Source organism: Platalea leucorodia (genome assembly GCF_965183815.1).
Source record: "Platalea leucorodia genome assembly, chromosome: 11".
Taxonomy (NCBI): domain Eukaryota; kingdom Metazoa; phylum Chordata; class Aves; order Pelecaniformes; family Threskiornithidae; genus Platalea; species Platalea leucorodia.
In genome coordinates, this window is record NC_138833.1 from 16,443,419 (window position 1) to 16,469,810 (window position 26,392).

Genomic DNA, 26,392 nt, shown 5'->3' on the forward strand with positions numbered 1-26,392 from the left:
CTGAGCTGAGCAGGGCATGGAGAAGAAACACACACGAGGATGCCAAGGGGCCTGGGAATTTGGCTGGTGCTTTCCTGCTCTCTGGAAATGGCATATTTCTCCTGGGTCAACATCAGCAAAGCCTTCCGAAGGAAATCAGTTGCTGTTTCTTGGCCTAAATCTAGCCCTGCCACATAGGAAAGGAAGAAGATTGCCCGTATCTGAAACCATCTAGATTATCTGGCCCTTTGCCATTGGAGAGCAGGGATCTAAAGATGTGGCCATGGCGAAATACACTGCAAGGGGCTGTGAACTGAAGGAGAGGAGCAGCAGCCTCGCTGCTGCCTGCAGGAGCGAAGGACCTGGCAGGTGCCCACTGTGCCGACAGCAGCCAGCAGCGCGGAGCCTGGCAGGGCTCCCCCAGCCGAAGCCCGGCTCCACCATGGAGCTTCTCGTGGCGCAGGGCAGCAGCTTCAGCCCTTCACTCCATGTTATCCCACTTCTGCCCCAGCTGAACTTTTAGAGCTTATTGTGCACATCATCTGGAGCCAGGAGAGCAAATGAGCTTTAGCCATGATTTAACTTTGCTTGTTTATTTGTGCCCAGTCTCTCAGCAAAAATAGGTTTCTCATCCAAGTCCCCTTGCTGTGATGCACATGCTGGTGAGCTGCCACTTGTGCACTGAGCACAGCTGAGGCTAGCGCTGAGCCGTAGAGCTGATCAGCAACCAGCTCTTGGGTAGGGCAGGCTTGAGATGAAGATGTGGTGTTTCTCTCTGGAGGTGGGAACATGGTGCTGGGGATGCTCTGCTACCAGTTACTTTTGTAGGCAACTGGATGCCTTTCTGAGGAGAGAGCAAAGATGATAAATACCTCCAAGCCCTCCAAAATACAAACAAACAAAAAACCCCTGTTCAGTCTCTCTCTTAATTGAAAAATAAACCAAAATGTTGTTAAACGCTGACCGTTCGGGTGTTTCCCTTCCAGCCAAGTCTCTGCAGGAGTTCGCCACAGTGCTGCGGAACCTGGAGGACGAGCGGATGCGCATGGTACGGCCCCGTCCGCCGGGAGCTGGGTGGGTGGTGGCACCACTGCTGCTGCTGGTGGCTCTGCGCACGGTGGGTGGTGTGGCACCTGGGGCACCACAGCGTGCAGTGGCTGCAAGCCCCGCTGCCCCTTCCTTTGCCCAGGGCAGAGCTGCAGGGGGGAGCAGAGGGAGGGGAGGGTGAACTTGGTGGGGGGGCACACTTGAAGAGCATCAGTAATGGTGTCTTGTTGGAAGATGGCTGGTGCTGGTGCTGGTAGGGCTCGCTGGGGTGAGGAGCAGGTTTGGTACAAGCCCCTCAGCCTCCGCTGGGTCCTCAGCCAGCGCAGAGCTGGAGAGGGTGAAGCATGCAGGTTTCCGTGGGCTGCAGGAGGGTTGCTGTGGGAAAGGCTGTGGAGTGGCTCTGGTGTCTGGGGCTGAGCTGGGCAAAAGGGCGGTGCCAGCCTGGCTGGGGCTGGGGCAGGAGCATGGAGGAGGTGGGTGAATTGTGCCCATCTTTGGCCGTAGATCGAGAACGCCAGTGAGGTGCTGATCACGCCGCTGGAGAAGTTTCGCAAGGAGCAGATCGGGGCCGCTAAGGTAGGCTGCTGCTGCACCGAGCTGCTGTCACCTCCGGGTGCCCCTGCTCGGGCTCAGGAGCAGAGCCCAGAGCCGCACGGCGATGGCCGTGGCCGGGACCTGGTGCGCTGCAGGGATGGGCCCTGCTGGGCATGGGCGTGGGAGGAAATGGCTGCGCGCTGCTGTGGGATGGAGACGGGGATGATCCGGCTCCTGGGAAAGTGCCTCAATGTTCCCAGTTCACCCGTAACCAAGTAATGTGCCGAGGTGAGCCAAGGGCCAAAAATCACATGCCAGCTGAAGTAAACTTTATTTTTTCTTCCTCCAAACCAGAATTAGTATTTTCTTAGAGGGGTTCCCAGTCACCTGAGCCCCCCAGTCTGCACTCCCCACCCCCGGTGTGTCGCGGGGCAGCTGCACAGGAATTTGGACAGCTTCTGGCAGGACGGACGAGCCTGGGGAAGCACCGGTGTGGCTGAGGGCGGCTCTGAGACAGCCTGGCCCCCCCTTTCTTTCCTGCCTTTGTTCTGAAATTAAAACCGCTGTCTGCGGCTCTCCTGTTGTTATAACAACCTGCTGCTGCCTGCAAGAAGCACATGCCAGCCCGGCGGGGCTGTGTTTGCATGGCAGCAGTGTGCCCAGCTCCCTGCTGGGAGCTGCGGCGGCACCGCGGTGCAACCCAGCTTGGCCAGGTTGTCCTGGTTTGTGCAGCTAAAAAAAAAAAAAAAAAAGACAAAAAGGGGTGCTTCAGAAAGGAGCTGCTTATTAGCAGGTGTCAGTGGTGGATTTCCTACTGGCATGTTAGGGTGGCAAGGCTGGGATGAGAGGTGCAAAAGAAAAGTTAAGGTTGATATCCTCCTTTAACGCTCCTGCCACAAACCGCCAAATTACTGTTGTTGTCCTGAGTGACACATCGTTGTTGCAAGGGGTGGCGGGATGGGATGTGAAATTGTGACGATGTGCTGGTTAGCTGGTTAGCAAGCACTTTCCTCACTGTGTTGTCTTTGGGCCACCCCTTCCTCACTGTGTTGTCTTTGGGCCAGCCCTGGACCGGGACGTTTTGCCGAGCCTTGGGCTCTGGAAATAGAGGAGGGGCTCCCCCAAGTCTTGGATTTTGGCAGTGCAAGCCGCTTTCCTGTAGCTGCCCGATGGTCAGATAAAAGCAGCTTCGCCTACTTCCAACTGATACCCCTTGGCCTTGGTCCCGTCCCGTGCTGTGGAGAAGGGGGTTAGCTCCCGCCCAGGACTTGCAGTCCTGCACGATGCTATAGGGATGCCATGGATCCTCACAGCCACGCCGGTGCCATTGTGTTCAGCATCACACTCTCTATTCTGTTTTGTAGGATGCCAAAAAGAAATACGACAAGGAGACAGAGAAGTATTGTGGTGTCCTAGAAAAGCACTTAAACTTGTCTTCTAAGAAGAAAGAATCACAGCTTCAGGAGGTGAGAGCAACCTCTGGTTTTCCATGTCTACCAGTAACTGTGGTGAGCTTTTTGAATGCTTTACACAGCTTATAGCATTGGTTTTCCTGGCCGTAAAATCAGAGAGGTCCCAAAATGGACAGCAATCAAAAAGGAGAGAGAGTTTATAATTAAAGAGTGCAACAGAAGGGAACTGGTTCTGCTGCAGGCTTCCCTTGTGCCAGCACAGATCGTGGATGTCTAGTTCCCTTCTCTGAAAGTGGCTGCACTGGCTTTGAGCTTCATGGGAGGAGTGATCAGGCTTAGTGCTTTTAAACTGCTTTAAGAGCCTATTACTGACTCAGGACGTAGTTAGCTGCTGTGCCAAATGCTCTTACTGGATGAGTACACTGAGTTTTCAGTCACTTCTTCCAAGTTTGGAATTCCCTGCCCTGGCCCAGAGCTGGGATGGTCCCTGCAGGATGCACGTCCTTGCTTTTGGGCATCACGCTGGTGTGTCGCTGAGCCGCTTCTGGGGGAATTGGTGGGCACAGGTGGTGGCTCCTGCACTGGGACAGCTCAGGTGGTGTTAAGGTGCCCAGCAGAGTTGGGGACTCGAGAGCAGATACATCTGTGGCACAAATAATCACCTTCCGCCAAATCAGGGTTGAAGAGGGGTAAGAATCAGGGTTGACATGCCTGCAAGCCAGCTTTGTCCCTGCATAGGTGTTCTGGGTTTGTAAATAACTTACCATGTGGAAGCATCCATACATTGCAGAAGATGGAGAGTCCCATTCTCATGGCTTTTAAATTATCCTTTAAACCTCTGTTTTAGTTCATGTTTGAGATACTGTTGTGAGACACAGGAGCGGAAGGATTTCTTTCTGGAGAGGGAAGGAGGCACTTGTGGCTGTCAGGTTGCAGCAGTGACTTTTAGAGGTGTAATCCCGTGCCCTGGCCAGAGTACGGCCCTGCGGGGCTGCCCGGGAGCCCAGAGCAGCAGGGCAGTGGGATGCTATGCGGGATGCAGGCCGTGGCTGTGTGCGGGATGCTGTGCGGGATGTGACTGCTGGTAAACGTTGAGCAGCGCTGGCTGCTGGTGCCATCTGCTGGCATTTTCCACCCCGAACTTTGACTTCGGCTTTTGCTGTGAAGGCAGGCGGAGGCTGGAGCCAGCTGGAGCCAGCTCCCCTTGGGGCACTGGGAAGCTGGTTTTGGTGGCTCAAGCCCCACCGAGGAGGGGGTGCCTTTGAAAGAGCAGCCCAGCGTGTAGGCTGTGAAATGTGGATGTGGCATCCAGCGGCACGTGGGAGCACTTGCCCTGTCCGGCACCTCCCCTGGGGCTGCCCACCACGGTCCCTGCCTGCCAAGGAGCTTTCCAGGCAGGGGGCTGCAGCCATGGCAGATGTGCGTGGGAAAGGTGCTGATGGGACGGTAGTGTTTTAGGAAAGTTAACACCACCCATTCATGAGCAGTCTGAGGCTTCACTAGACGCTGTGATGTCCTAAGAGAAGAGCGCTTGTGTCCAGGAGATTTGGTGTTTTATATTTCCTAACCTCCTCTTGCTGTCTACATCTGGAGGGTGATAGTGGCCACATGTGCAACTGCTGCGGCGGGGCGAGGAGAGGAGGAAACCATGGGAATTCTCTGCTGCTTTGGCTGTTGACCAATTAAATAACACACGGAGTCTAATCTGCTGTTTAACTCCTGGCAAAGTTATTTGATTGCATCATATTTTCTGCTTTTCAGAACTTAGTTTGCTAAATACCTCAGCCTGTGCAGCATGGGCATGCAGCACAAATGCTGGTGGCAGGTCATGGGGAAAATGGGCCATTTCACAGCTGTGTCATGCACAAAATCAGGAGTAAGCTGCTGTTAAATGCAAGCGGGTATTTGCCAGCTGGGTTTTGCAGAGCGTGGGAGTGGCCGTATGTCCAGCCCTGGCGGGATGCACGGTACGGTGTATCCTCCTCCCTGGAGGTCCGGCTCTGCCCCGGGCACAGCGAGGGTCACGCCAGCGAGGGCATCCCGTCATCCTCAGCTGGGACAGAGGAGTTTGCCTCCTGTTGAGCAGTGACTCGATGGTGGTTTGTGCTGTGGGTAAGGCTCTTCGCCCAGCTGAGTTTACTGGTGCTGAGGTCAGAGGGATGGTGGGTCACCCAGACCAACCTCCCCGTGAACACTGCTGGCATTGGTGACCCCCAGGTTGCTCTATGAGAAGTGTCACTTGCAAAGGTAGCAGCAACGTATGGTGGGGACGGCAGCCTGGGGGTACCCGTGTCCCTCACCTCACTTTCCATGCAGCAGCTCTGCTCCACATGCATGGCAAGGTTATTTTTACGCGCTGAGATTGGGGCATAGCCCTATTTTTGCTCACTTGGGCTTTACCTGCAAAGCAGAGGGGATTTGCTGTCTGCTGATCCACCGACGTGACACGCTCGCTGGAGAGAGCGGTGGGGCACATGTACTGCCTGGTTCGACCCTGGGATGCTCAGGGCAGTCTCCCGTTGTGGTGCTTTCCAGAAAGCAGAGAATTGCCTTTTATTGTCAAGTATGCAGCGACTTCTCATTTTTCGCGCTTCTAATGCGTGCTTTTCTACACAGCTGTCAGGGAGGTGAGAATATGAGTCATCAAAAACATTTTTTTCAGCTGAAGAAAGAGCCTGTTCATGTGAATCAGGTTTATATTTATTCACTGTGCCATCTGTCCAGCCCTGGACTGGGGTCTGAAGCTGAATTTGTTCTGCACAGACACGTTCCCATTAGACCCAGATGTCCTCTAGTCACAAGGCCAAGTGCTCCCGGTCAGTAGTGACTTTGTATTTCCTCTTTAATCTCCCCGGTGCTTGCAGGCAGACAGCCAGGTGGACCTGGTTCGGCAGCATTTCTACGAAGTCTCCCTGGAGTATGTCTTCAAGGTGCAAGAGGTTCAGGAGAGGAAGATGTTTGAGTTTGTGGAACCTGTAAGTGGGCTCTCAGGCTGCCTCAGCCTGCAGAAAATGGGGGAGCAGGGGCTTGGGAGGAGCGGGGCTGCGGCGTGGGGCATCCCTACATTGGGATGGCTGGGGGCTCCAGCCTCACCCTGCCACCCCTCCCTCAAAGGGAGATTTGGGGGGAGAAAGCACCTGTGTGAGCTCTGGGGCACGGAGCCTTTAGCTCAGCAGCCACGTGTGCACCAGAAACATTTCATTTTTGATTCTGCGGACATCTCTGTCGTGGTGGGCTGGACGGTGGGGCCTGCCAGTAATTAAAAGAAAAATAGGCTTGATGGAGGAAAAAAAAATAGAACTGTAATGTTCACAAGGGAAAAAGAGTGCAGGAGTGACAGAAATAGAAAAAAAAATTTTTCTAAGATCTACCTTTGCTCAGGTGCTAAGTCCTTTAAAGCTCCTCTGGGAAGTGCCAAACCTCCCTGGCTCTTTGCAAAGGTAATTCCTGCTGAGAGGAGAGTAACTCAGGGTCGGGAGAGGCACAACGCAGGGAATGGCAGCGTGCAGCCTGGTTTTCGTCCCGGCTCCTTCCTGCACCTCCCGGCTCTGCCCTCAGTGACCCCAGGGCTTCGGCGATGCAGGGAAGGGGGACAGAGGGGGGCAAGGTGTTCTGGGGTGGGGGCCTGGCTTGGCTTTGGGGGAGGAAAGTGCAGATTCGGCTTCGGAGTCTGTTCAGAGGAGGTTTTGAAAGTGAAACGAGGAACAGGGCATCTTTCTAGGGACTGTCAGCAAGCCCCTCCGCCCCCGGAGCGTTGCAGGGACACTTCCCCTCGGCAGTGGTTGCTCGGAAAAGTGGCTGTGGGTCTCTACTGACTGTCTTGATTCGTTTTACCCCAACGCAGCTGCTGGCCTTTCTGCAGGGGCTTTTCACCTTCTACCACCACGGCTACGAGCTTGCAAAGGACTTCAGCGATTTCAAGACAGAGCTGACAATCAGCATCCAGAACGTAAGTGTGCCACGTGCCTGTGCCACTGTGCCATGTGCCCATCGCCGTGACTGTCCTGCAGAGCAAGCCAACGCTTTTTGGTATATTTTAATACAGGTTTTATTCTCCTTTTTTTGTGTGCCATCAAGCAAAGGCTTTGACTGTGTCATTGAAAGCAAATTCTTTTTTGTAAATAACACTACATCGTATACATGGCCTACATGGCAGTTCATTCCCTACGGCATAGCAAACGCAGAGGCCCAGCTTCCCCAGGAGTCAGCCAGCGGGCAGACATCGTTGCGCGCCCTGTGATTTTAGTGAGTGTTTCAAACCATTTTGCAAGTGTTTTGAAGTGCGGTTCGTTCTGGGAAGTGCAGCACTTTTTGCTGTCCCGGTCTCAGGGCTGGGGAGCAGAGCCCTTCTGCTGGCTGCGGCCGTGGCCAGTGTGCGGTTGGTGCCTGCACGTCGGACGTGTGTGCAGGGCTTTGGCATGTTGGCATTGCAGCTTTGCTTTCCTCTCTTGTTATAAAATTACTCTTTTTCTCCCAAGGATGCAGACTGGTTTCTTTCTTTTGAAACAACTTTTTCACAAAACTCTTAATACAAACAACTTGCCAATTGTCGTAATATTTTTCTTTTAGTGTAAATCCAGGCCCAGGAAGAAAACCTGTCCTGTGGCTGGCAGTGGGCTCCCCTGCTTCCATTTACCACATGGGCTGTAGTGACCCAGCTCTGGGGTCCACCCCCGCGTGGTGCCTCCTCGCTGCAGAGGTGGCCACGTTGGTTCCATGCATTGGAGAAGGCACTCCTGTTTTAATTTGCAGACAAGAGATCGTTTTGAAGGAACAAGGTCAGAGGTTGAATCTTTGATGAAGAAGATGAAGGAGAATCCTCACGAGCACAAAAACATCAGCCCTTACACGATGGAGGGTTATCTCTACGTGCAAGAGAAACGTAGGTGTTGGGGCGACGGAGCTGCCTGTCAGGGCAATGTGGCAAGTGGGCACCCAGGGAAGGTGGTTTATCAGGGTGTGGGGCACAAAGGCTAATTCAGCAGGCCACAAAATCCATGAAAGTGAGGGATTGGCCCAGTGGGTGGGATATTAAGGTGGGAATGTGGGAGCCAGGTTCTCCCTGGGAGGGAGAATCACTGCCAGTGCCTGATAAAAGTCTTTCCGCTGAACAGAAGGGGGATAATAATGCTTAATCCACTTGCAAAGTCCAACAAGAACTGTAGGTACAGAAATCTGTCATGTTAAATGATTGTTAAACACAATAAGTTATTAATGTGAGGGCACTGAAACTGTATGAGTTCTGGGAATAAAAACTGCATTTGCTTTGTAGGTCACTTTGGAACTTCCTGGGTGAAGCATTACTGCACGTACCAGAGGGAATCGAAGCGGATCACGATGGTGCCATTTGACCAGAAATCTGGAGGAAAAGGGGTGAGTGCTGATAGTCAGCAGGACTGCGTCCCGGAGGTCTCTGCCAGGGAGCACTGCGGAACTGCCAGCTGCACGCTCTCCCAGTGCTCAAACTGAACCAGTTTTAGCAAGGTGACACAAATGCAAGTGAAGTGGGTCAGATTCATTCCAGGCTGAGCAGGTGCCACATAGGGAATTAACTCTGCATCTTGTTTAAAAAAAAAAAAAAAAAAAAAAAAAAAAAAGAAAAAGAAAAGAAAACTCCAGAAGCCCACAGGTCTTCGGAAACTGTCATCAGCTGTGCTGAGAGCAGAGCCAGTTTCCCAAGCGGACAGAGTCCCTTGGACATTGCTCTGTTTCATGCTTCAGCTCCATATTCCCTGCCAATGTCTGCACATAGCTATTTGTAAGGACAGGTTTGCAGCAGCTGCCTCTGGGCTGAGACTGGGCCTTTTGCCTCTTGCTTTTAGGTCTGTCCTTTATTTACTTATTTCTGTTTGTGAAAGGAGAGACCTTTAAAAGCTGAAGCGTGGGCAGTTGCATCTTCAGTTCCTCTCTCGCTGTTCCTGGCGAGGCCGGGCACATGGTGGGGCTCATGCATCTGCACTGTGCCCTTCGAGGCTGTGGCCGTTTCCATGGGTGGAGGTGGTGGTCGGGGCTGGGAAGCGGAGTGGGGTTGTGCCACGTGCACCCACCACGCTCCAGCTCCATGGGCGCCTGCTCCCAGTCCCTAGGTCCTGCTCCAAGGCCCAAAGAAGAGAACCTGTTCATTATTTTGCTCCTTCCCCAATGCCTATGACTTGGCCAATGAAGTTGTTTTGTTTTAGACAGAGCCACAGGAGAGCCTGGAGCTCCTCTTGGCCCCGAGGGGGTGTGGAGGAGCAGGGGGAGCAGTGGGTGTGGGGGGCCAGCACACGCCATGTGCCCCACTGCTCCCGGGGCAGCGTAAGCCCAGCTGTAGCCGGGACTGGCTTTGTTCCTTTATACAGCAGGAACAATAGACCTCCCCGGAGTGTTCTTGGCTGGGGCGGTTTGCAAACATTATCCCCTTGCAGGGGAGCAGCTCAGGCAGCTGGACAGGCTGCCGCACGGCTCCCTGCTGGCAAAGGGAGCCGGCAGTGGGGAGAGCAGCTTTTAAAATTAATTTCCTCTTGCCTTGGAGCATCTTCATTATAACTCAGCATTAAAATATCCCAGCCCTGTAATCATCAGCGGGTGCGCTGTGTTTTATGTGGTCTCTTCCCTGCACCCGGGGCGCAGGCGCTGCCAACACAACTCTGTTGCCCTTCTTGTGCTGGGCAGGAGCCCTGCTCCAGCGTGCCATGCCAGCCACCGTGCTGGTGGGGCTGCCTTCCCGGGGTCTCATGGCTTGCACGATCCTGGCATGAAACACTGCCTATGCTGGGGCAGCTCTATCCAGGCTGTAGAGTGTATCCGTGATGACTGGCATGGGTATCGGAGCGTGGAGCAGCCCAGGGGCTTGTGGCTGCACAGCTGGGCATTTTGGGGTCTGGCTCGCGCAGGCACCAAGCGACGGGCGATGTTGGTGCTGCAGGAGGAGACCCACAGCTTGCAGGTATAAAGGACACTGCGCGTGGTATCATCCCCTCGTGAACGTGCCTCGGGCTATGGCTGGAGCCGGATATTAGTGGGTTTGAAGTGGGGGCATTCCCTGAATACCAGACGGGGAGTTCGGCAGCTTGGCGGCAGCCTTGTGCCAGCAGCAGGCCAGGCTGGGGAGGGCTGGGTGCAGGTAGCCTCTGCTGAACCCCCAGGAGAAGCCCTGCAGGGAGCTCTCTCAGGTCTGTCTTCCTGGGTCTGTTCTGAGTCCCTAAATATGTTTCCTGGAAAAATGGTGATGTCAGGGAACAGGGTGGTCAGCCAAGGTGTCATCAAGAACAGCACAGAGAGCACAGAAAAGTGGCCGTCTCCAGAAACTCGTTCAGAATTCATTTTCTATTGAGTCATCAGTGGTTTTTAAAAATTGCAGAAGAAATGTATGTGCTGACAGGGACTGAGCAGGGGTTTCCTCCAGCAGAGGACAGCAGTGCACGTGGATCCTGCCGGATCGCTGCTTGGCGTGTGGAAATCTAGTACAACTTGGATGCAGATGCCTGGATGGGAGAATGGTTTTGTCGTTGCTTTGTTATATAATAAACATTTTAAGACATGTTTGCTCCCGTTAAGAGTTCTCGCGTGCAGAATGCTGCCAAAAATGCAGCCTGGCGTGAAAATTGACAGCCAGGTCTATGATGCATTGTTCAGCAATGGAAAACAAAGCTGACTTTGCCCAAAAGTTATGGTCCAACGCTCCCTGCCTGCCTGAAGTGTGGGTCGCGTGATGCTTAATGCACAAATTTAATCATGTGCATTCAGAAAGGAAGGCTTCTTGTGAAAGATTTTGGACTAAACATGGTTGCAAGGGTGAAAAGACAAGTCCTTATGTCAGATATATAAATATGTATTTCTAGCAGGCTGATACTGCCAAATCCCCCCAGGTTTGAACATGTTCATTGAAAGCGCAGTGGGTGCTGGGGACAGGCACATGGTTGGTTGATTGTTCTCAGCCTTATCTGTGATTTTGTCACTTCTCAGGGAGAAGACGAAGCTGTTATCCTCAAATCTTGCACACGGCGGAAAACCGACTCAATTGAGAAGAGGTTTTGCTTTGATGTGGAGGCTGTCGATCGGTGAGTGCGAAGGGGTATCGCAGCCTCGGCGTACCTGCAGCCTGGGTCGCCGAAAGGATGCACAATCCGGGGGTTACGCTAGCCGTGCGTAGGGAAAGGTTGCACTCATCTGTACTTGGCTTTCCTGGGTAGTTCTTGTGCAGTTTCCATGTTTCTCTTCTCTTTTAGTCGTACCCTCCGTGAGTGGAAAGCATTAGTCCATGGAAATGCGCTCTCCCTGGTGCTTCTAGTCAGGTGCTCTCAGGATATTGAGTTAGTGCTTCAGTTTACAAGGTGCTGAGTTTACTCAAGTCTCTCAGACTTTAATGGTGTTGTAGCACTTCTGCAGTCTCAGCCACGTAAGGTAAACGGCTGCAAGTATGGAAAAGATGCTCTGTGGGTGTTTTGGCAGGGATATGATGCCTCTTTCCAGTATTGGGTATATGTTGGAATAACTTCAGCTTTTTTGCTGGGGAGTGGCTGTTGCTGGTCCCCTATGGATGGCTGATAGTGGAAGTCCAGCTTGCACCTCTGGCACTTTACATTCACTTCTTCTTCCTGAAGGAGTAAAATGCTTTCTGATGTGATTTATCACATAGCAGCTGAACCAGATGTATGTGTGGATTCAGTCTATAGCGCCTAGGAATGAGAGCCTGTTATCATATCTAATTAGCATCATGCATGGCTTACATATATAAACAGGAAAACCAGGCTGGGGTTGCTGTTCCAAGTGGTATTAGTCACTGCCTCGTATCTTCCTCGCTGCAGGAAGTTTACATGGTTTACAAAAGCTTGCTCCAAAGTCACTGAATGTCTGTGCCCTCCCAGTTGTGTGCCTTTTCGTGTTCCAGCTGTCCTCCCCTCCGCTGGTCACTGCGGGAATGCCCAGGAGGTCTCGGGAAAACCCGAGTTCATCAAAACCCGAGGTGTTGAATAATGCTGGAATACCCCGTGGTACCTTTCCCTGCCCAGCCCGTGCTTCCGCAGCGTTTTGGTGCCAGCCCCTCTCGCTGCCAGCCCAGGGCAGGGAGGGGTTGGGGTGATGGAGCTCTGCCTGCGTTGGCTCAGGGATGAGATAACCCTGGGGCTGCCTCCCGCTCTCCCTAGCTGTGCTTTCCTCCAGAAAGCTGCAGTATTTCTGCTGACATGGGGATTTTTTTCCCAATGCCCTGAGGATATTTTTTTTAAATGTGAAAATCAAAATAAAACTGGAAGGAGGAGAAGCCAGCCACCACAATAGTTTTCTTCTGCAGTGTGTTCAGAGGCAGCTGAGCCTTCCCTTGATGTCTGGAGCCTGCTAGGCATGGGATCAAGAGCTACTCCAGAAATATGCCTGCTAAATGTAAATAATGGCAGGGGAGCGGCAAAGGCGGGGAAACCTGAGAAATTGCTCATTTCATGTGCACGTTCCTGCTGCAAGAGATTGCCTCTGCCTGAGAGGACAGTGAGAGCAGAAAACATGGAACAAAAGGCTGGTTTTCCCCCCAATATACAGGCAACGCTGCATTTTGTTGGTATCAGAATTTGTCATTAGTTGTCTAAAATAATGGTTATTTCCAAAATAGTTATACTAAAAGGAAGAAGAGGCAACAGGTTTTGCCATGGCCAAAAGAGAGAGTGATGCGCCCACCCTGTCTCCCGCTCCCCGGGATAGTCATGCTGAGCATTGGGAGATCGGGGCACCATCAGGGCTTCAGGTGCCGCTGTCGATGGCCAGGGTTCACCGGAGATCACCTTCACCTCACCTAGCACTTGTGATTTGGCCTGTTTTACAAAGCGGTGTGTATCAAGGAATGGTTTTCTTGCCAGCCTGGGATTATTGGGGATTGGCAGTGTGTGGGTGCCACCCTGCAGCCATCCTGCCGGAGCCTGGCCCGGCTTTGCCGCGTGGCCCTGGGAACGTGGGTGACCTGGAGCTGCTTGTGCAGAGGTGCCCGGTTGCAGCCGGAGGTGCTGGGGCTCACCTGGGCACCGTGGGGAGGGAGGCCCGTGCCCACTGCTCAGGAGGTCAGCCAGGCTCAGGCAGCAGGAAGATAACGCCTTCGGAGGCATTGCTTTCCATTTCGTGCTCAAGGAGATCAGCTCTGGCTTAAGGACCCAAACACAGGCAAAAACTTCAGCCCACGCTCTCCACCCAAGTCTGCTGACCGCAAATGATAGGATATCTTTGACCAAAGGCTAGCTGGAGCAGTGTCTCTGTCTGTTTTTGCAGAATGGAGAAGGCTGATTTGTGTAGTGGGGGCTTTTTGTCTTTGGCTGAGGTTGGTGGTTTTTTTTTCTTCTTTTGGCCTTTTTTTTTTTTTTTTTTAATTGTCTCTACTAATAGGGAAGTTAGAAACTTGATGTCTTGTTCTTCAGCCCCATGCAGGAAGTCTGGATATGATTAAGGCAAACATCCCCAAGATGCTTCTCTGTCTCACATATGTATTGTGTTTTGACTTACAGCAGTTTTCCCCTTTCTTTTGTGTATGCAACTTCTAAATGAAAATGAGACTTGTAAGCGATGTCCAGCAAGAGTCAAGTATCTTGTAACTGATAGGTGCATAAAGTCACCTTTCATTAAGCCAGCCCTGGAGAACACTGTGATACTGAGAAAACCACGTGCATTTGTGGTGTTCAGAGGTAAGGGCGAATAATGCCACTGGAGTGGGCTTCTCCTGAAGTTTGAAACTGCCTTTCAAAAGGTTAGCTTGGAAACAGGTGGCTGAAGAGAGCAGGAAGATTTTTCTGTACACATCACTCGCTTCCTATGGACAATTAAATTGGATTGTCCCTTCTGAAGAATGTGGGGAGCAAGAATGTGCTGGGCTGCATGTGTGCCTGCCGCGGCAAGGACAAGGGGCATTGCTGCACTGCTGTGGGTTTTGGGAGATTTCAGTTTGTGCACCCCCTCCGTATCTCTCCAGATACACATCGCGTTGGTGTTTGGTCGGCTTTTCTGGGCTATCTGCTGCGGGCCCCTCCGGAGCAGCGTCACGCACTAGGGATCCACGGGTTCCAGGCTGAAACCTGTGACTGTGCAACGCTCAAAGCCCGTTGGTGTCTCCAGCGGGGCTGGATTGGTGACGCTTCGCTGCCTCCCAGCATTTGTGTCAAAAACGTCTTGTACTTCTGCAACAGATTACACTTAAATAACCTTGCAAAGGCACCTGCAAGCCGGCATCCCCGTCGGGCTCTTCAGCGGGTGCAGGTGGTCCGTGCTCCGCTATGGTGTTGCTCTGTGGCTTTCAGTGAGTTACTTGTGTGCCTCAGTGCCATGGGCACAATGTGAAGTCTGCTTCCTTCCCAGGCTCTCCTAAAGTGTATTCAGTCATTTTTTAAGTTCTCTGTGCACAAACTGGCTTAGTTACCAGTTTGTTTTATTATGGGCTGACAAGTTGTGTCTGTCTTACTAACTGGGGTAGGAGGATGAAGCAGCGCTGGCGGGGCTCGGCGCTGGGGTTATCCCTCTGTTTCGTGCCTGAGCTGGCAGTATAAAACCTGTAGTAATTACGGTTTGCTTATGTATCAAATCCCTTGCTAACACGCACACACACATAGAAGTAGATACGAGGAAATTTCACTTTCTACCCAAGAATTTTTATCTGTCATCATAAAATTTGCGTGACTTTTAAAGCTCTGTCCATACTAACTTGCACACTGTTGTAGGATGCGGTGTAATCCCAGTGTTGTGGTGCTGACACAGACGCAGGAGCGAGGGGACCATGCTCAAGCTCCTGGTTTGCCGTACAGCCTAGAGGTGGCAGCCTCGGCTGGTTCTTCCCCAGTTATGTTCATCGGCACAGAAATGAACCCGTTGCTGTCAGCGTTGCATTTTGGGAAACTGGTATACATGCAATGTGGGGTGCAGGCTTGGAGCTTTTTAAATAACAGCCAGAGAAGCTGTTGCTTGGTGTGTGTGGGGGAAATTAGTTTTCTGTCCTGTAAAGATGATTCAGCACTATTGAGCTGAAAATCTCGAGCTGGATCTGTTATTACAACATTGCTTCCTTTCCCTGTGGTCTGATAAGGAGATGCCGAAGTTCCCAGTGCTGAAGACTGAAAAGCTGTGGTACAGGTGTTTGTGAGAGGTCTAAGAAATCCCTGACACTGCATTTGTAAATAGTTCTGATTTTCAGTGTGAGAAGTTAGAAGTATTTTATTGCTTTGTTACAGCAAAATTAGCCCCAGAATGGTGTTCTAGTGTCTGGCTGAAATACATTCCCAGTGTGATGGATACGGCGTTGATGCCCTTTTTTCCTAACTGAACTTATTTGTAGTCTCTGTGCTTTAAATCAGTTCTGTAAACAAGGTAAACAGGGATGACAGCTAACGTCTTACAAAATGAGTCTTAGGAGGAGGAGTATCTCATTTGGCTGATGACAAAGGCTTTGTAATTTAGGATAATGTAGATCATTGCTCTGGGCCAGAAGCAAAGTGCTTCTAATACCAGTTGGCTTTTATGGGAACAGGAGATATTCAAAATTTGGGGGTTTTGGTCTCTTAGTTGTTCATAAAGGCAATAAACTCTGCACGTAATGCCATTCCCCTGGGCTACTGCCTGTGTGCCCCCAAAGCGGCTGGCACTGCGCTCCGTCGGGCTGCGTAACGGTTGGCATCGGGGTGGGTGAGCTGCGATGCACCTGCCCAAGCATTTCCCCGACCAGATGGCTGCCAGTAGGTAGGTTGTTGGCTTTGCTCTGGGTACGCACTTTACGGATCCGCATATTTCTTTGAGTGCCATCCTGACCGTGGCGGGGCACGCTCCCCGCTTCGCAGCGCCGGGGCTGGTTGTGCCGGGGCTGGGTGGCCGTCGGCCCCGGCACCTCTGCTGGTGTTCCCTACGGCCGGCCGGCAGCTCTTGCCGGTGCTTTGGACAGCACGTGCAATACAACTTGTTCTTGTTCCTCTGCGGGTGTCGCCTTTCCAGTGACCTTTTAAACAAAGCGATTCGTGGGGTTTTCACAAGCGAGCTGGCAGCAAGCAGACGAAGCTCGTTCCCCCCTCGGTGGCCACGGAGACCCATGCCGGCCCCTGCCGCAGGGTGTGCTGGCGGCGGTTGTACTGACGGTGCTTTAAGCTTTACACAGGCAAGTGAGGCTTTCTGAATTCAGCACTGAAGTCCCCCCTTATTTATACCTTTTCTCATCTTCATTTTGGGGCCACATCTGACTGCTGGTGCCTGGACCAGCGCCCCACGACCGTGGGGTCCCGTCTGGGGCACCAGCAGTGCATGGGTACGCTGCTCTGCTCAGGCTGGGACTGCAAACTTCTCCGTGCACTCAACTCCACTTAGCTCTCGAGACCCTGATATTAATCTGCTCTTATGTTTTTTCATTCAGCAGTTTAGATTGTCTCAGTATGATAAGCTGCTATAGGAGTTGAAAATTCTTATCTGTTTCTGCTGCTTTCATTATTTGTTTGTCTTTCTGGAAGAAGGAGAAGCTATTGGACTTTCTCATTTTCTCTGCGTGCTTAGTCATAGCTCCTTAAACCCAGGCTGTTTTTCACAAAAGCTGAGATATTGAGAAAATTCAAATTTCCTGTGTGGTCTCGTATGGAAAAATCTCTTTACTTTTTCGATTGTAGCATATTGAAAATATACTTTCTTGTGAAGTGTTTACCGTGTTCTACTCTGGTCTCACACATCCACATCCACTCAGCTTAGAAATGGATTCCTGCTGCTCACAAAATGTCCCTTTCCCCCCCTTGCATCCCAGAAGGTGGCAAAGGGTTTTGGTGCCTGGAGGTTGAAATGTATGATGCAGCATCTAGTAATGAATCAGCGGTCCTTTATCTTGTTTGCCACAACAGTTCACGTTTGTGTTTCAGACATCAGATCCAGGAGGGCGTCCTGCTGTCCCGATGCGACAGTCTCGGGGCTGGCTCGGGTGGGCAGACCCACCAGGGTAAAGGAGGCTCCTCCAGCATGTGTCTGTGTGTGCCACATCAGGCTTAGGGAGGGGATATGAGCTACCCAACAGCAAAATCTAGCTAAGCACCAGTATTCAGGATAGTTTGTATGTTAGGTGAGGGAACATAGATAGATATGTTTTGTTTCTCTTTTGGGAAAGGAAGTCAGAGAAGGGCCTTCCCTGTCTCAGGCTTTACACTGCATAATTGAGATATCTGTAATCTAACGAGCACACTTTTGGAAACGGTTGATCTTCAAGGCGACCCTGTGAAAATGAGGCTGGCTGCAGACAGCGAGTCGAACACGGTTGCATGTTGATAGCATTAGTAGGATGCTGTTTCAGTGCCAGCCATCCTACCTGACTATTAAGCATGTGGTACCCCGTGGGCATCGTCCAAATAAATAATGAATCAGGCGTAATGTGTGGGGTGCATTTTAAATGCATCACAGCCAGGAAGATGGTTCTGCTCAGGAAAGTGCTGGACTGGATGCCTTGGCAAATGAACACTGTGGGAGGAAATGCAGAGCTATTTGCAATGTAAATAGGTTTTTAATTCAGTTTCACAGCCCCTCCCCTCATGCTGTTAAGTAAGTTTGACTTTGAAGTGAAGCCCAAAGAGTTGTTATCTGCTCAAAGGCAGAACAAACATTTTCATGTTATCACCTTTTTGCCCTGTGCATGAGGGAACCTGGCACGCCAGATACCAGTACCGTCTCCCTAGGACCTTGTCGCTTCGCTGGGAGTCCAGTGTCGAGTTTAACACAAATGAACGATTTAAATTTCTTTGTTTTAGTGTCTTGGCTAAAGAGACAGAAATCTCAATATTTCCTTTTCCCATGTCTCCCTAGTTGAGCTAGAGCCCTTCCAGGGCTTTCTGCCTGGGATACCTGTGCCTTCAGCAGCAGCTTGCCTTAAACTCAGACTTAAGCCCTGGCTGAAAGACGGTGCAGCTGAGACCTGTGGTCACCCAAGGAAAAGCCTGCTCCTGCCGTGGGGGCAGGATTTGCTGTCAGCCTGTAGCTAGTGCCACGGCAGCTCCTCAGCTACCAGGGACTGCTCTTGAATCGCTTTGTCTCTGCACAACAAGGAGCTTTGTTCAGTGTTTTGAAAATATTTGGTGTTGGATGTTGAACGTTTTCTTTCTCAAATGGGGCGATGGTTAAGTGGTTTCCTCTTCCCTTTGAAATGAGTAAACTTCTAAACCACTAAGCTGGTGAGTATTGACTGACTCACCAATGGGATTAGCGGAGATCAAACACATTATGTCTGGTTTACTTGGACCTGGGCTTCTTGCAAGCCTGAACGCATGGTTTCCGCTGGTGAAGCAGTGCTAAGCTGCCATCTGTGTGCCGAAAGCCAGCTGTTGGGTTGGTTGGATGGGGAGCGGAGTGAAGGAGAAGAGTTAATCCTTTGTACCTTGTCCGTACGTACCACAGAAGCGACAGAAGACAGGCCAAACCCACCACTATGAGAGCCTCTGTTAATGTTTTCCTTTCTAAGAGAGGATCAGCTCTTATCAAGGACCAAACGACTTTTGCAGAGTGTTCTTGCAGCTCACGTTTTCCTGCTGAATCACTTTTGGGAAGTGCAAGTTAGAAATTACCCCTCTTCCCAGGCCTTATCGGTTTTTGAGGATTTAGTACTGAAAGGAGCCTACGTGCTGTGCTGAACACGGTCCGTAGGTAGTTGGCAGCTCCCGAGGTTAAATTGCTCTTCCCCGTCTTGTGCCACGGCAGCCCCGTGCCCCGTGAGCAGTGGTCCTGGCTCTCCACTGCCTTTCTGGAGCTGCCGTACTTTGCCGTGGATGGGAAGAGCAGCATCAGAGGTTCTCCGCTGTCGTACTTTCGATGGATGAAACCCCACAAGCATTGCTGCAGAGACAGCACCGATAACCACCCAGAGCACGCTGAGTCTCGCAGCGCTCTGGTCATGCTTGCATCTCCCCTGTTGCCAGGGCTTCTGCCTGCTCTCCTCCTGCAGAAATAGCTGCTGTGCTCTGCTAATGCGTCTGAAAATAGCCTGGGAGGAAGCAGAATGACTAGAACAAACAAACGGAATATATCTCTCACCTAGATCGGGGCCTCTGCCTGGTCCCCTGGGTGCTGTGCGGGCAGCCCAGCCCTCCTGCAGGGTTTCTGGGAGTGGGGCAGGATGCGACCACCCCTTCGGAGGCTGGAGACCCAAAGGGGTGAGGCTGAGGAGGCATAGGGCTAGTTAAGCTTTTTGTGTCTGGATCTGCTGGCTGCAAGATGAGCTGGGATGTTCAGGATGGAAAGCCTGACAGCTTGCAGCCAAGTGAGATGCAGGAAATCCTCAGCCCACGACGCGACCCTTGGGAGTACGGCGTTAGCTTTCACCCTCTGCGGCACGTTCCCCTCTTGTGCAAACACACAGCCACACCTGAAGTTGTGCAAATACTCTCCACCACGTTAAATCCATCATGACCTTGGTGGTTATGCTTATCAGAACTAGATAATTAAGTTTTAACTCCTTGTATGGAAAGGGCAGTCCAGGAGTGGACTTAGCGTCCACTTAGGAGTGGTGGAGGTGGCATTGGCCCTAGGACGAGGGCTGGACTGGTGTTGTCCCCTGGCTCCCTGTGCTTTGTTTGCAGGCACTTGGGCCTGTTCTTTCCCCTTCTCATTAAAATAAATAAGCAAACGCAGAGTTATTTTTTAGAGGCTGGACTTACAGTGCAGCTCATGGGCTGTTCTGTGTTTAATGGGGGCGGGTGGCAGGGCCGGACAGGACCAGCCGGCGCAGGAGCGAGCACCCGGTGGCACCCTGGGACTCCTCGCAGCGCTGCCCCCGGCAAGGCTGCTGGCAGGGGCATGCAGACCAGGATTGCATCGCTGCTATTACTGCATGTAACATCAGTGTATGGACGTGGTCAGGGAAATGGCGCAGCCACGCTGGCACGAATGTGTCGGGGATGAAATTCTTCACACAGCAGAAGGTCCCTCCCTGTGAGCTGGTGCTTGGGGTGGTGGTGGGACGGGCTGGGATGCGTGGGCCTCCTGCTTGCTTGGTTGCCTTCCTTGCCTTCTCCTGCCATTGCATGGACGTGCTTATCCTAAGTGCAGGTGAGCTGTCTGGCTGAAAGCCAGAGGAAGAATTTGGCATCCAACTCTCTTCACTAAAAACGCTGAAAATGTGTGTTGATTGTTGGAGATATGCTCAGCTCATTTGCTGGTCCTGGTTAGGACCTGCAGGGACATCCCTGGGGAGGTCAGGCTGGGCTCAGCCCTGTGCTGCTGGGGCTTGGCTAGGAACAAGGTTGTCCTCTCTCTCTCATAGGAAATTTATCTTTGTCATCTTTGTTTTCCATCCTGCAGTTTATTTACGATGTTCCCTTTATCTCTGCAGGCCTGGAGTGATCACCATGCAGGCGCTTTCAGAAGAGGACCGCAGGCTGTGGATGGAGGCAATGGATGGCCGGGAACCGGTGAGCAGAAATATTAGTGAAAAAGTGTTGGGGAAAATTATGGAGAGCTTTTCGTAGCCTGGGGCAGATTGTTTGCTGCGAAGCAGGCTGTCACGCAGTGCCTGCCAGCCGGTGCGAGAGCTGTATCCGTGGGGCAGCTCGTGCCTTCTGCCAAGAGAATAGTTTAATCCCTTGGTTAAATATTTGAGGTAATACTGTATCTCCTGTGCTTGGATTGCTTGAAGGTGCGGTGGAAAGGAGGAGGGTAGGCTTGGCCAGCACAAACACGCTGCTGTGCTGTGCTAAAAGGAAAACATGGCAAAAAGAGCAGTGGAAGAAAATACGCTGTAGATTTCCAGGGCTTTTTGAGTCCTGCAACTCATCTGGCAGCCGTTTCTGGGTCTTGTAGAGAATTGCAGATTTCGTGTGAGCAGAGGAGTGTAGCCCCTGTTCCCTGTACTCAGCGATAGCCTCCTCGCTGCTCTGTTTGCTCCTGCCGTGCCAAAGCTGCACAGGCTTCCTCACCTCTGGAAGGGATTACGGAGTTTTTCAGAAAACTCATAGTTGTTGGTTTTTTATTTTTTAATGCGTATGCGAACTTTACTGCCAAGCTCGAAGAGCTTTGGCTGGTTCTGACTGGATTCCCTCGGAGGAGTGCTGGTGCGGGCACTGTGCATCAGCGGTGCGGTCCTGCGCGGTTTCGGCGTGGCGGCCGTCCAGCAACGAACGGCAAACACAGCCCCGTCGAGCAGCCTTTGTACGCAGAGCGAGACTAGACTGTGGGCCTCTGTGCCTCGGCGTGGCCAAAAGCGTAGCAGGATACGAAGAGAAACTTTGCGGATAGTGAGAGCAGCCAGGGCTGTTACGGGACAGCCCGTACATTTTTGGAGTAGGTGTCTGTGCTTCTGGGCTTGAGTCAGGCTCTGGCAGTCAGAGGAGAGTCCATGCAGGGAGCAGGGCGTCCCGTCCCAGCACAGCCCCACTGCCACAGACTGGTACTGATTTGAGCAGATTCCTTCCAAATCCATGAAAAGGCCGTTGTTTGTCAGAAAAAACGTTCATTAAAGCCAGGTGAGACATGGATACATGTGGGCTGTTCAGTGAATGCTGGAAAGCACATGTTGGGCTTAGTCAGGCAACTTGCTTTTGAAACGTGCGGTGGTTTGGAGGTCTGGAAGGCTGTGTGTGTGCGAGGGTGCTGCTGTGTATTTCAGGTAAAGCATTTTGTTGTGGATTACAGCCAGGTCTCAGCCTGGAATCATAGATCCATTGGGTAATTCAGGTAGGATGGGACCTCGGGAGGTTTCTAGTCCAACCTTCTGCTCACAGCAGATTACTCGGGGCGTTATCCAGTTGGATGCTGAAAACATCCGAGGAAGGCGACTGCTCAGCCTCTCTGGGCTCCAGTTCTGCTGCTTCACCGTCCTCCTGGAAGAGTTTCTCCTGATACCCAGTCTAAACCTCTCGTGTTTCAATTTATGCCTCTTGTCTCTTGTCCTCCCACCATGCACCACTGTGAGGAGCCTGACTCTGTTTTTCTGATGCCTTCCTTGTAGGAAGGGTGCCATCAGGTCCCCACAAAGCTTTTCCTTCTCCAAGCTGAATAAACCCCGCTCCCTAATAGGGCATGTGCTGCGTAGCTTGGACCTACCTCTGATGGTCATCACAGCTCTCTGCTGCATTGGTTTCCTCCCTGCAGCAAAATTGTGCTTCTGGGACAGAAATGCTCAGTTACACCTGCAGGCATACCGTTTGCAAGAACAGGCGTTGTGGGACATGCAGGCACAGAGGCAAAAAAGGACTGAACGTGTGTTGTGTGCGTAGGACAGCCTCCGCTCCCTTCTTCTATCATGTGTTGAAAAGGGATCCTTGTTTGGGAGAGCCAGCCTGCTCCTCCACCTTGGCTCCTGACCTGGGTGGCCCTGCCCTGGGGCAGCTTCAGTGGGAAGACACTCGGGTGTAAGACATACCAGCCTCTCCAGCTCCAGCGTGCAAGCTGGCTTGTTCCCTCCTAAATTAACCCCTACCTTGATTCTGGTGGCACCTGGAGACAGGATAATATTTTCAGTTTCTTCAGAAACAAAACTCTTGCTCCTAGTCCAAAGCAAGCCTTGTCCTCCTTCAGCTTGCTCACCTGCTTCCCACTGCCTCACCTCCACTGAGAACTGTTGCAAGGATGCGAAACCCAGTCACCTGCAACAGGAGCTGTGTGAATACGGTCGTCCAGTTGCATTTCGACCTGCTGATATTACCAGGATTTGGCACAACAGCAGAGCCGGTCTGTTAGGATTGGGTTGCAGAAGTGCAGCCAGAGATTTCGCGTGCTTGTGAAGTGCTATATATGCGAAAGGTGCTATGAAGTAACCAATGCAGGACTGCCTGGATTATCCTGTTTCAGAATCTGGTTATGTGAACTCCTTCAAAAACACCCAGGTCTTCGTGCTGCCGCCTGCGTGTTTCTATTCTTCCCTATCGTGCCCATCAACTTCGGGCAGCTTGCTCATCCAGCACGTCAAGGATTGTTGCTGCGCATTAATGCAATACCTCACGGCACTTGAATGCTAATGGCGCTTAAACCTGGCCTTCCAGGTGTGGTGAGGGAGCCATGGGAATGAAACTTCTATGGAAATGGATCCAAGAGGCATTTTCCTGACGAAGGTGGTGTGTGTTGACGGACAAGGTAGCTCCTTGTCCTCATTTATCCTCCTCGATCCATCAAAAGTGGAGTTGTTGGTCTGTTCTGTTTGGGTTCTTATCTTGCAACACCAGGGTGTGGGATGTTACCTACTCCACAGAGATTTCCTTGAGCAAGAGGCAAGGATTTAACCTTAGGACTCCTAGAAATATCCATTCTATGCTTTGACTAGATTTTTGTAAGCAAAAAACCCCTACTGGAAAGGATGTCTGGTTTTCCTTTGATTTGAATATTCAGTGTGGGAAAGATTGGCACAGGGGGGACAGTAATTCCATGTGCAAATTCAGGCTGCGGAGAGATTAAAGTGGACTGGAGTTTGTTTCTTAATTATAACTAAAAAACTAAAACCAAATGTTGTATTACATTTTAGTAAGATCTAAACATAGAATGTGCACTGCATTAGCCAAGACATTTGTCACAACTTGAAAAGATTTATTATATATCTTACAGTCAAAGCAGTCTCCAGATAGCTATCATCAGTCTGTTAACTCTTACCACTTGTTATTAATTTGGCTAAAAACCCTGTGTTGACTTTGGGTTTTCTTTTACATTACAGAGGCTGGAAATAGGAGAAAATACTAACTCCATAACAGAGCGGTTGCATTCCTTTTTTTTAGGGTATTCAGGATAAATTTTCTTTGGTTTTTCTCCTCTGGTGATGCAGTTTGCAAATGTATATGGTGGAGGCCAGAGTGATTCTGAAACTTTGCTGGAGCCTAAGTCAAGAATAAAAGCTGTGTTGGCTCATAGCGGCAGCTGTGGTAGGCTGCAGGATTAAGAGAGGTGCAAATTAGGCTGTTTGCTTTGTGGCAAAGAACTGAACAAGATAAGCATTTTAGTAAGGATGTGGCTTTGCTTGCCAAGTCTGCAGTGGGCATGCCAGCCAAAAGAGAGATGTTGGTGTCAGCGGTTCCTGCTATTACCTTCCGAGCAGGTTGGTAATCTTAGAAATCATTCTCACATCAGTGAGGGCAGAAGTGGGGTACTGGATTTGAAGTGTTTGGGATGTGAAAACGTTTGTCCAGGAAAGTGAGCCTCGCAATGCAAGGGTACATAGAGGGTTAAGGATATGAAACATGTTCGGTCTTATCCCTGTTGAGCTGTATTAATCCATTGACGATAACCTTGAGTGATGATGGAGAATTTAGTGTTAAATGGCAAATGCAACAGGCTGTGATCCTGTCAGAGGAAATAAGACATGGATGGGATCTGAGCAGTGCTGTTCTGGCACTCACATCATGCTGCCCTTTGCTCAATTTGTTTTGTTTTTCTTTTTTGTTCTTTAAAGTAATACAAGTCTATAAAAATACAGCCAGCATTTCATATCAGAGTTGATTTTGTTAGTCGGTCTCATGCCCTTGCAGGGGAAGGAGGGAGGACTCTGAAATGGAGACGCATCAGCAGTGCTTTCTCCTTTCCTTCTCTGCTCCCCTTACCCTCTCTTCAGTTCTTTAACATAGTTCGCAAGTTCGCAAAGGCAAGAACAAAGTACCAAGGCCCTTGCATGCTTCGGGAGTCTCGAGGCTGGTCGCTGAATGGAAAGGCAGCACTGCAGAGGCTGCTGGGTTTTGTCTGGGACCTCCCAGGGGTCGGACCTGTTGTACTGGAAGGGCCCTGTTCCTCTTGGCACTCACGTGACTTAGTCCTTGGGTGATGAAGCTCCATCCTCCAGAAAGCAAATAAGGTTTCTGCTCCCATTCTGGAAGGCTATTTCAGTACGTCACCGCTCTGATGTCTAGAAACCTTCCCAGGGTTTCCCACCCGCCCAGGTTTAGTCGTGTCCAGTTTCTTGTCTGCTCCTCCATGTGAGGACACTGGGCTGCACGGCCATTGAGCCGCGTGAAGCTGAGGGCCGTGGGGGACAGTCGAGTGGTAGCTGCGGTGTCTGGGTTTTGTGCCGGGTGCCGAGACGCCATGTTCACATTCCCAACCAGGGGCTGGGCCTGGCTGGAAATGTGATGCCGTTTGTCAGTGCTGGGAACTCGCAAAGTTCAAAAGTAGTTACAGCTGAATTAATGGACGCCCAGAGGGCAAGATCCATAAAGTCTCTTAAATGATTTTTGAGATATTATGGAGACACTTAAACTCTCTTAGGCCTTCTCTACGTGCCAAAGGTCTGCAGGCAACAGCAACCCTTCGCTGAAAGCATTCTTCTGCCTAGATGTGCCACTGCTTTGCTTGGGCAAGGAGCACCCTGCGCCCACTCCTGACTGCCACTTCAGCAGCATGCTGCATCTGTCTTGTCCTTAATTTCTCTTCCTCCACCTGAGCCCAAACTAAACTCTTTCTTAGCCTTCAGTCAAGACCTGGCTCCCACCTGTAGCTATGGGTCATGGCTTGGAGTTTACAGTGAGTTTGTTGTTTATTACCCTAATGAAATGAGGTGCCAGGTGAGATGAGCATGTCTGAGTGCCTGTGGACCTGCACAAGCACCTGGAGCCTTTCCTTGGCGGCGGAGGGTCTGCTACTGCCTGATTTTGCAGGGTGCTGAGGGCTCTTGCTTGCAGCCAGCAGCAGCTCGGGGTGATCGGACATATCATGGTGGACGTGAAGGACTCAATTCCCTTTCTGCAGCTGCCTCCAGGCTCCCGGCCATGACTCAGCTCAGCAGAGCCCAGCTCCTCCTCGGCTTTGTGGCTGAGGGCCACCCTGACCCTCGCTGGGGCTGTGGCGGCCGCCCTGGCACTGGGTGACCGGGCAATATTGCATCTTGGGTGTTTGGTATCACCTCTGCGCTGCCTTGGGAGTGGAGGTCGGGCTCGTCGTGCTCGTCCCCCAGCGCTGTGGGCATGCGGGCAGCACAAAATGGAGCAGGGCGGCATGGGGGGAGGCGGTACGGCCGCTCTCCACTAGATGGCAAGCTGAGACCAGCCCACTCATTGCACTTGTGCCCCAGTGGGGCTCAGGCAGCGCCCCCGTGCCCCCAGGGGTTCTGCGGGCTGTCTGGGGCTGCCCTCACCCAGCCGCCCCGGGGGGCTGTGGGTTTGGGGGAGCAATGTGCCCCCCAGAGCCGGGCTGCCCGCGCCTGCCGCCCAGCTCCAGTGCTCTTTGTGCTGCACGGGGTGGGGAAAGCGCACGCTTCCCAGTTTTGTTCCCCAAATCCAGCACAGCCCAAAATTAGAGCTGCTTCCCTCCTCTGTTCCTCTGTCTGCCTTCTCCTGCTGCCCCAAAACGAGCAACTGATAATGTTGGGGACAGGCAGTGTTTAATCGCGGTAAACTGAGGGGAGGTGAGCACAGCCCTGCAGGTCTGTCGGCTTCTCCCTCCCCAGCCATGGGGGTCCATGCCTGAGGCTGGGCATTTCCATGGTGACCACTGCCACCATCTCGTGTCACTCCGGTTTGGGCCTGAGGTGTCCTGGGGGCCCTTCCCAGGGTCCCTGCGGT

General features: G+C 51.8%; 1 protein-coding gene across 3 annotated transcripts in view; it reads left to right on the forward strand.

Moving 5' to 3' along the window:
• Positions 1–26,392, forward strand: part of ARHGAP26 (Rho GTPase activating protein 26) — a 150,888-nt gene that overhangs the window by 22,720 nt on the left and 101,776 nt on the right. For 2 of the 3 annotated variants that reach the window (XM_082323734.1, XM_082323736.1), the window contains exons 3-11: positions 966–1,027; positions 1,531–1,602; positions 2,925–3,026; positions 5,837–5,947; positions 6,817–6,921; positions 7,725–7,854; positions 8,245–8,345; positions 10,920–11,014; positions 20,254–20,332. In XM_082323734.1, the coding sequence (XP_082179860.1) occupies positions 966–1,027; positions 1,531–1,602; positions 2,925–3,026; positions 5,837–5,947; positions 6,817–6,921; positions 7,725–7,854; positions 8,245–8,345; positions 10,920–11,014; positions 20,254–20,332 (857 nt within the window). The remainder of the gene's footprint in view (positions 1–965; positions 1,028–1,530; positions 1,603–2,924; positions 3,027–5,836; positions 5,948–6,816; positions 6,922–7,724; positions 7,855–8,244; positions 8,346–10,919; positions 11,015–20,253; positions 20,333–26,392) is intronic. The other variant, XM_082323735.1, reaches the window with a different exon arrangement.